Here is an 8,016-nt window from a genome sequence, read left to right on the forward strand (position 1 = left end):
ACCCATCTCTCCCCTCAAAGCATGTTCCCCAGGGTGAGAAGGGCAAGGTGGAGATGGCTCCTGGAGCTTTCTTCTCACTTCCTGAAGGCTCTTCACACAGCCCAGAGGCCAGACCATGGGCTCAAAGTCAGGGAGCCCTCCCATTCCCTGTGTGACTGTGGGCCAGCCACTTCACCTCTCTGGGCCTCCGTTTCCATGGCTACGAGTAGAGATAATTGTCCCGCCCTCACAGGGTGGCCTGGGCATCAGATCCGTAAAGGTCCTTGCGTCTGCACCACTCCATAAGCACTGGATGGTAGCTACTGCCACTGTCAGTTCTTATTTTATCCAGGAGACAGAGGTGAGGCTGACTGAGCCCACCAGCCCTGGATTCTCTTCTTTTAGGAGGATCTCTGGTATGGGTTTTGTTGTAAGATGCTTTTGTAGCCCACAAGACAATCAGGACACTGAAGACGTGACATTTCCCACAGATCTGTGGTTCCTTCCACCAGAACCAGACCCCAAGACAAGGATCCAAGTACAAGTAGCTTATGTGGGAAGTCATCCCAGAAAACACTGGTAGGGGAGAGGGGCCGTGAGATAGGGAAGGGAAAGAAGCCAAACAGCGTTTATAATCAAGCAAGGAAATACTGTGGGCACCAGGAACTCTGGGGCACCTCTGAGTTACCCCCCCCCAATCCAGGGGTGAGGGAGCCGGGGTGTTTATACAGCTTCCCCCATCAGTCAGCAGTGGAGGGCTGCTCTGGGTGGGGCATTAGGTCCCTGTCGTTCCTGGACTCACTGGCCAGAGGAAGCCTCTAAGGCAAAGGACTGCAGGTGTTGGGCAGCTGGGAGTTGGGCTGGTGGCACAGAAATGGTAAGAGCTAAAAGGATCTGGGTGGGACATGGCCTCTCCTCTCTCGGGGCTGAGTCCCCGTTCTGCCCCAACTGCCCCTGCGATGGTGAGTGAGTTATACAACCTCACCTTATAATAAGCATGTCTCATTTTAGAAGACGATGACTTTTTTTTGAAAAGGAGTTTATTTATCTGGCAGGATCATCAGGAGGATTAAATGAGATGACGATTAAAAACAAAACCAAAAACAAAACCCCTAAAAGTTACTGAAGGCTTTCTATGTGCCAGACCCTTTGCATACATTAACTCATTTAATTTGGTAGCAATTCCATGAGACAGGCTTTGTTACTGCCCTCAATTGATGCATGAAGGAACCGGGGCACGGAGAGGTACAGCAGTCTATCCCAAATCACATGGTTAGTGAGTAAAGGAACCGGACTTTGAACTTGGGCCATCCAGCTCTAAAATCAGGGCTCCCATCCATGCTACTATCAAGTCAAGGACGTACACAAAGTGCTGGGTATGGAGTTGGTGTTTACTGCTAGCTTGTTCTCTTTCAGTTAATGAAGCTTTGGCCAAACTGCTCATTTGGCCAACACTTTTCCTCCCTAAGCATTTTCACATTTTCACATTTTGCAGTCTTTCAAAACCCCCGAGAGACCAGCTGCCAAGGTATGATCCTGGTCAAGCATCCTAATGGAATGGAACGATCTTTGAGCCTCGATGAGGGTACCAATGAAGTCAGAAAGGCCTGGAAATGGTCCCTGACCTGTACCGAATTGCAGTGTGACCCAGGCAAGTTGCTGGAGCATCCTCTGTGTTTCCTTATATCTAATGGGGATCCTGGATTTCTGATGCCCGGCTTCAGCACCTTACATCCACCATCATACTTAATCCCTTGGGCAGCCGTGTGAGGCGGGGGGTGGGGGGTGGGGGTGTTTATTTTCATCCTCATCTACAGATTCGGAAATGGAAGCTAGGGGAGGTGAAGCGATTTGCCCAAAGTACAGAGCTAGGAAATGGCAGGGCTGGGATTCCAACCCAGGACGGTGTGACCCCATAGCCAGGATTCCAGATCTCTGCAATATTGTCTCCAAGGAATAAACACAAACATCTAGGATGACCGACCTGGGGCTGGCAAGAGCCTCGGCCACAGATGACTCATAGCGCTGAAAAGGCCCTATAGATTCCAAATTGGTTTCCCTCATTTTTTCGGTTCTCCCCCACACACACACCCCCCGCCCTCATTTTTTCTTGATGACAATACACGAATCCCCCTGGCTCAGGTTAAGGAAGCAGAAGGATCATCACATTAGAGGCATGAAATCCCAAAGGGGCGGGCAGTGATCGGGCAATCCACAACACTGGGACAGGAGATGTTGCCATCCAGGGGTGTAGCTAGCAGAGAGGAATCCCCTGATGATGCTAATAATCGCTGTTGTCATTTATCAAATGCTGACCATGTGCCAGGCACTTTATGCAGATTATCTCCTTGTGGCCCTCTCAGGTGGGCTCCATTTTAATTCCCCTTTTCTAGATGAGGACACTAAGACTCAGAGAAGGGAAGGAACTCCCCCAAGGTCATATTCCTGGTAAGCCATGGACCTGAGAACTGAACCACATCTTCTAGACCCTGGAGATGATTCTTTTTTTTTTTAAGATTTTATTTTTTAAGTCATCTCGATACCCAACATGGGGCTTGAACTCACGACCCCGAGATCAAGAGTCGCACACTCTACCGACTGAGCCAGGCAGGCTCCCTACCCCCACCCAGAGATGATTCTTAATCAGATCTGTGGTGGGCAAAATACTGACCACTATCTTTAAATAAAGACCACTCCCACTTTTGAATATAATAATATGTAATTATTATGATTATTCACATTTATAAAGTACTTTCCACTTGCAAATTATATTCACATCTGAAATCTCACTGAGTCATCAAAACCGCCCCAAGAGGTGGGCATTGCTCTAACTGCCATTTGGCCAATGAGCTCACTAAAGTGCAGACAGCTTGAATGATCTGCCCAAGATTCCAGGATTAAGAAACACAGGCTGGGAACCAGACCAGCCTGGGTTCAGGCCCTAGCTCTGCCATTTTCATTCCTGCCACAAATATTTATTGAGCATTTAATTGTGGGAGTTCCAGCAAGTGGTTTCACCTCTCAGAGCCTCAATTTTCTCTTCGTGAAAGAGTCTTAATACCACTCATCGAAGCCATTCCTTCCTGCATCTGAAAATGCTGGACACTTGCCTTCCCCGGCTTCCCTGCTGTGAGAGCATGAGCATGTGACCTGATTCTGGCCAATGGGATTTGAAAAGAAGTCTGAGGGGACTCCTGGGAAAGGTTTGCCTCTCAGGGAAAAAGGTGGCACACGGGATGAAATGTCCCTCTTCACTGGTTGGACCTCATGGGTCTACATTAGCCGTCTTGTGACGTGAGGCTGAATCAAGCCTGAGGGCCAAGCCACCTGCAGGAGCTGGAGGAGCAGAAAGATGGAACGATTCTAGAATCCTGATGGTATCATGGAGCCATTAGCCCAAAACCAGCTACCTTGGAATTTTCTGTTACGTGAGATGATGCATCTTCCTCCTTGTCGAGGCCACTTTTAGTTTTCTATTCTGTTACTTGCAGTCCAAATTGGCAGATTACCTGATAGGATTGTTGAAGGGATTTCAATGAGATAGGGGATATAAAGTACCACTAACTAGCGCCTGGCACAATCAACAGTAGCCAATCAGACTGAGATACATGCCCTGAGACTATTCCAGGGAAGGCAGACCCTCCTGGCCTGGCGAATTATTTCCCTCTCTCTCCTGCTAAGAAAAGCCTGGAGATTTTTCCAAGAAAGCAGGAACCCAGTGGTGGCCCAGGACCACAATCCTGTTGCTTGGACGGGGCTGACCCCAGCTTCCAAGCAAGAATCATCACACTGCCTTTTGCCTAATGGACTTTGATTTTCACTCCCCTGACGGTGAAGGCTAGAGCCTGTACTTTGGTTTGTCTCCGTGTTGCCAGAACATCCCATCAATTATTAACAGCGTCAGCTCGGTCTCCCAGTACTGCTATCAGAAGGAAAGAGTTTGTTGCAACTCAGCCCACCCAGTCATAGAGAAAGGACTCTGCTCCTATTTATAGCAACGAGCCCCACCTACTCCCATGTGCTAGGCACCGCGCTAAATCTTCACAAACATGATTTCATGATGACCCTGCAAGAAGGGCCTTGCATCTCCATCTTATAGGTGGAAGGCGAAGGCTTGCAGAGGTGAAGAACCCGCCTGAGGCCAGAAACTGGGGAGGTGGTGGGACTGGGCCTGGGACCCTGGTCTGTCCTTGCTCTAAACATAGGAGATATGCTTGTTCCTGCATCTCACGACCACGGAGAAATGATCTTCCCTTTGACCATCTCATTCTGTGGCCTCTGAGAAATTTCCATAGGCTTTGCTGCTCTGATAAGCAAGGCATCTAACCTGGGGGATGGATGGGGTGGGGTGGGCAAAGTACACATGACTGAAGGAGGCCAGGAAGCTGGGCTGCAGGCAGGCAGTGAGGAACAAGAGACAGAGCCCCAAAACCCGAGACACACTGACTGACTGCTTGATTCATTCATTCAGTCCACATGTAGTTATTTGGAGCTCCTCTGGGCCAGCCACCTTGACGGGTGCTGGGAACAGAGCTGTGACTGTAACTCATGGAGCTCGCACTCTGGAGGGTGAGAAAGAAAAGGAAGCAAATAAAATTTCAGGTGGTGCTCAAAGCCTAGGCAGGAAAGACACTGAGTGTGGTTGCAGAGAGTAAGGGGAAGGAGAACGTTTTAGACAGGGGTCGGGAAAGTCTCTCGGAGGGGTTATTTGAGCAGGGACTTGCTCAAATGAGGAATGAGGAGAAGCAGCTGGAATGGGACACGGGGGGGCAGAGCATTCCAGGTGGCAGGAATAGCAAGTGTAAAAGTCCTGGGGCAGGCTTTAGCCTGCCCTGGGTAGGGAACAGCAAGGAAGCCAGTGGACTGGAGCCCAGTGAAGCAGAGGAGAGTTGAATAGATGAACTCAGAGAGAGGACATGGGGACCGATTCGGTAGGGTCTGATATGCCATGGTGGAAGGTTTGGATTTTATTCTGAGTGTGGTGGGAAACCTCTGGAGGATTTTAAGCAGATGAATAATGTGATCCAGTCTCTAATTTGAAAAGCTCCCTCTGGCTGCTGTGTGGGCAATGGATTTGCAGGGGGCAAAAGTGGAAGCAGGGAGACTGGGGAGAAGTCTGTGGCACTTAATCACTATGGAAAGAACAACATCTTCAAAATCACACTTGGGTTTGAATTTCTGGCTACTCTTGTTTGCCTGCTGTGTGACCTTAGGCAAGTTACTCAACCACTCTGAACCTCCCTATTTATGAAAGGCGGGATAATAACAGAGAGCTGGTATGAGGACCAGTTGTGTTGTTACATTTCATACACAGTGAATGTTTGATCAATGGTCAGGATTTCTATACTGAGGGACCAATGATCATGCTTGCCTGTGAGCCTCCCCATTTCAGCTCTGGCTGCAGAATGTCCTAGACCGTCCATTTGCCAGGAATGTGAACTGACAGCCTGAGCCTGGGATCACGGAGAGGTCATGAAGCTTGTCCCTGTGAGCGGATTAACCCGAGGGCAAGATGAGGCTGTTTATTCCCAAACAGCGCCTTTTGCAAGCCTGAGCTCCCTCCACTGTCTTGCTGCCAGACGCCAACCCAAACACAGCCCTTTGCCGGCTTCTTCCCTGGGAGGGTGACTCGACCCTCCTTGGCCCCTCATTCTCATGTCTTAGGGACAGGACAGGGACAGGGAAGAGTCATGTTTGGGCCTAACCAGGGTGTGTGTAGGAAGAACCCGTGTCAGGCCTGGAAATAGCAAAATAAGTCTGCTGATCCTAAGCCGGTTAAGGGTGAGTGACTGTCTTAAGAAGGAAGGTTTCTGGACACGAAACCTAGGGCAGGATTATGGTCAGAGGCAGCCCACAGAAGAGAAAACCAGGCCTAGAAATCTCTGCATGCTCTTTGGGGTTGCCAGGGAAGAGAGAAAACGTTCAGGCCTCCCTCCACCTTCCTCCCAGCCACCCCCCCCCCCACATCTACTCTCAGAGGCCTCTCCCCAAGCCACCAGATCTGGGGAAAGGACCCCACAGTGTCCCCTTCAGACCCAGCCTTGCAGGTGGACCTTCAGTGAAGGGCCAACTAAGCCAGGGGGATCCCACAAGGAGAGGCCAGGCGGGGCACAAGGCAGCCCGAGCACATACATGATGCTTCCTCCTGCCTTTTTCCTTTTGCCGCAAACACATTTACCTACCTGCCCCCCCCCCCACTGGCCCCACTCTTTGAGAGTGTTCTGCATGTCTTTCCCAGCGTGGTAGTCCTGGATTTCGACATCAACACTTCTTATTTCTGGCTCCCCCTGGGCCTCACACAACCTCTTCTAGAGCGCTGAACACACTGTGTTGTCATTTACTCCCGACACCCAGCACGTTGGCCACCTGAAGACAGGCCCCATCTCTCCAAGGCATTCCTGGAACCCAGCCCAACACAAAGAAGCAGCTCAGCAGCACTGACCCCCTTCCCTGGCCTGGCCCCCCACCCCAAGTCTGTCTCAGGCCAGCATACCCTCTGCCTTCACCCAGCAGCACACTGGTCCACTTGGTGTGATCTAAGCCTTTCCGCCTCCTTCTGATTCATTTTTCACATTGCCTCATTTTTTTATCTTATTTCAAAATTCACATCCTCTTCCGACAGCCAAAAAGCATCTTTACAAGCTGCACCAAATCATTCTTGGAATAAACTCACCAAATAAATAAAGAACAAACCAGGGGTGACCCCTTGCCCACAAGCATCCACAGGCAGCTGCGTGCGTCATGCATGCACACACCTACCCCTCAGAGTCCCTGTGCCTCATTTTTCTTACTTATGTTAAAACTGCCTGACAGTATCTCAATGTCCTCCAAGCACATCTGTAAGCTGCTTTCATTCCTTCCTTGGGGCAAAGTGGGGTTATAAATACAGGGATAAGTATTAGAATAGCAGGTGACCCCCTCCCCCCTTCCGCCTGGGTCTAGGACTCCACGAGGGAGCATTATGTATATAGACCAAACTCAACTCCATCCCAGCAAGGCTTTATCGTCCCTCTGTGCCTTCTTATTTACAGTGTCCACCCTCTTGCTGTGGGAGTTTACATCTCCGCAAATCCTCTTCTCCAAGAGAGTCGAGGTATAAAGTATTGAATGATCAAGGGATGAGGTAACCAATGCAAACAGTAACAGTCGAAAGGTGTTGGTGCTCACGTCTGAGGTCTGGGCCACAGCCCCTCCCCCTTCCTGGTCTTCTTTGGGAAAGAAGCCAGAGACTCCCCCAGCGGTGGTCCTCCAGCCGGGGACCCAGGCAGAGCCCCCAGTGCAACTGCCCGCAGATCCCAGACTCACCTTGGCAGCCACGGAAGAATTGGGCTTCTCCAGGAGGTCCCAGAGCTTTTTCCTCTTCTCTGCGCAGCACGTGTTATCGAACTCCTCCCCCTCTCGCTCCCGCAGGGTCTCAGCCTCCCGCTTGAGCTCCTCGTTCATCTGCTCCTTCTTCTGGTGGTAACGGGCTTGGCAGCAGGACTCCAGGTAGATTTCGTCGATGCCCCAGTAGTCAAGCTCTTGGCTGAAGCTCAGCGCGCACATCTCCTCCATCATGTGCAGCCGCCCAGTGCGGTAGAAGTTGAGGATGGAGGTGAAGGCGCCTGGATGGCGGTCGAAGAAGTACTCGTTGTCGTCGAGGCTGTAGTCGTCGCACACCTCGAGCAGCGAGTCGTGCGTGTTGCAGTCGCGTAGCTTGCCCAGCCGCGTGCGGGGCAGGCGGTCCAGGGTGCGCCAGAGAACCTCGTGTGCCAGACCCCCGACGTTGAGGCGGACGCGCCTCGAGCACGCCTTGCTACGTACGATCTCCATGGGCTCGGGCGGCAGCGAGCTGGTGGAGCGGGAGCCATGCTTCGTCATGCCCGCCGGCATCGCTGGTCCGGCCGCCCCCGCCCCCCCTGCCCCCCCAGGCCGCTGTCACTGGACGGCAAGGCCGGCCGCTGCGGGGGAGGGGGGCAGGGAGCGCTGTGGGCTGCTGGGGGTGCAGGGGACCGCGCGGGCGCGCGTCACGGCCGGCTTCTCACCTCCATCCCGACC

The 8,016-nt window shown here is 51.8% G+C and overlaps 1 protein-coding gene across 1 annotated transcript in view; it reads right to left on the reverse strand.

Annotated features, from left to right (window-relative positions):
- KCNB1 (potassium voltage-gated channel subfamily B member 1) overlaps positions 1-8,016 on the reverse strand; it is a 99,394-nt gene extending 91,378 nt beyond the window's left edge. The window contains exon 1 of the mRNA XM_035025379.1: positions 7,285-8,016. Within this exon, the coding sequence (XP_034881270.1) occupies positions 7,285-7,851 (567 nt within the window). The 5' untranslated portion in view covers positions 7,852-8,016. The remainder of the gene's footprint in view (positions 1-7,284) is intronic.

Source organism: Mirounga leonina, unplaced genomic scaffold (assembly GCF_011800145.1).
Source record: "Mirounga leonina isolate KUSES-001 unplaced genomic scaffold, KU_Mleo_1.0 Mir_195, whole genome shotgun sequence".
Lineage (NCBI taxonomy): Eukaryota > Metazoa > Chordata > Mammalia > Carnivora > Phocidae > Mirounga > Mirounga leonina.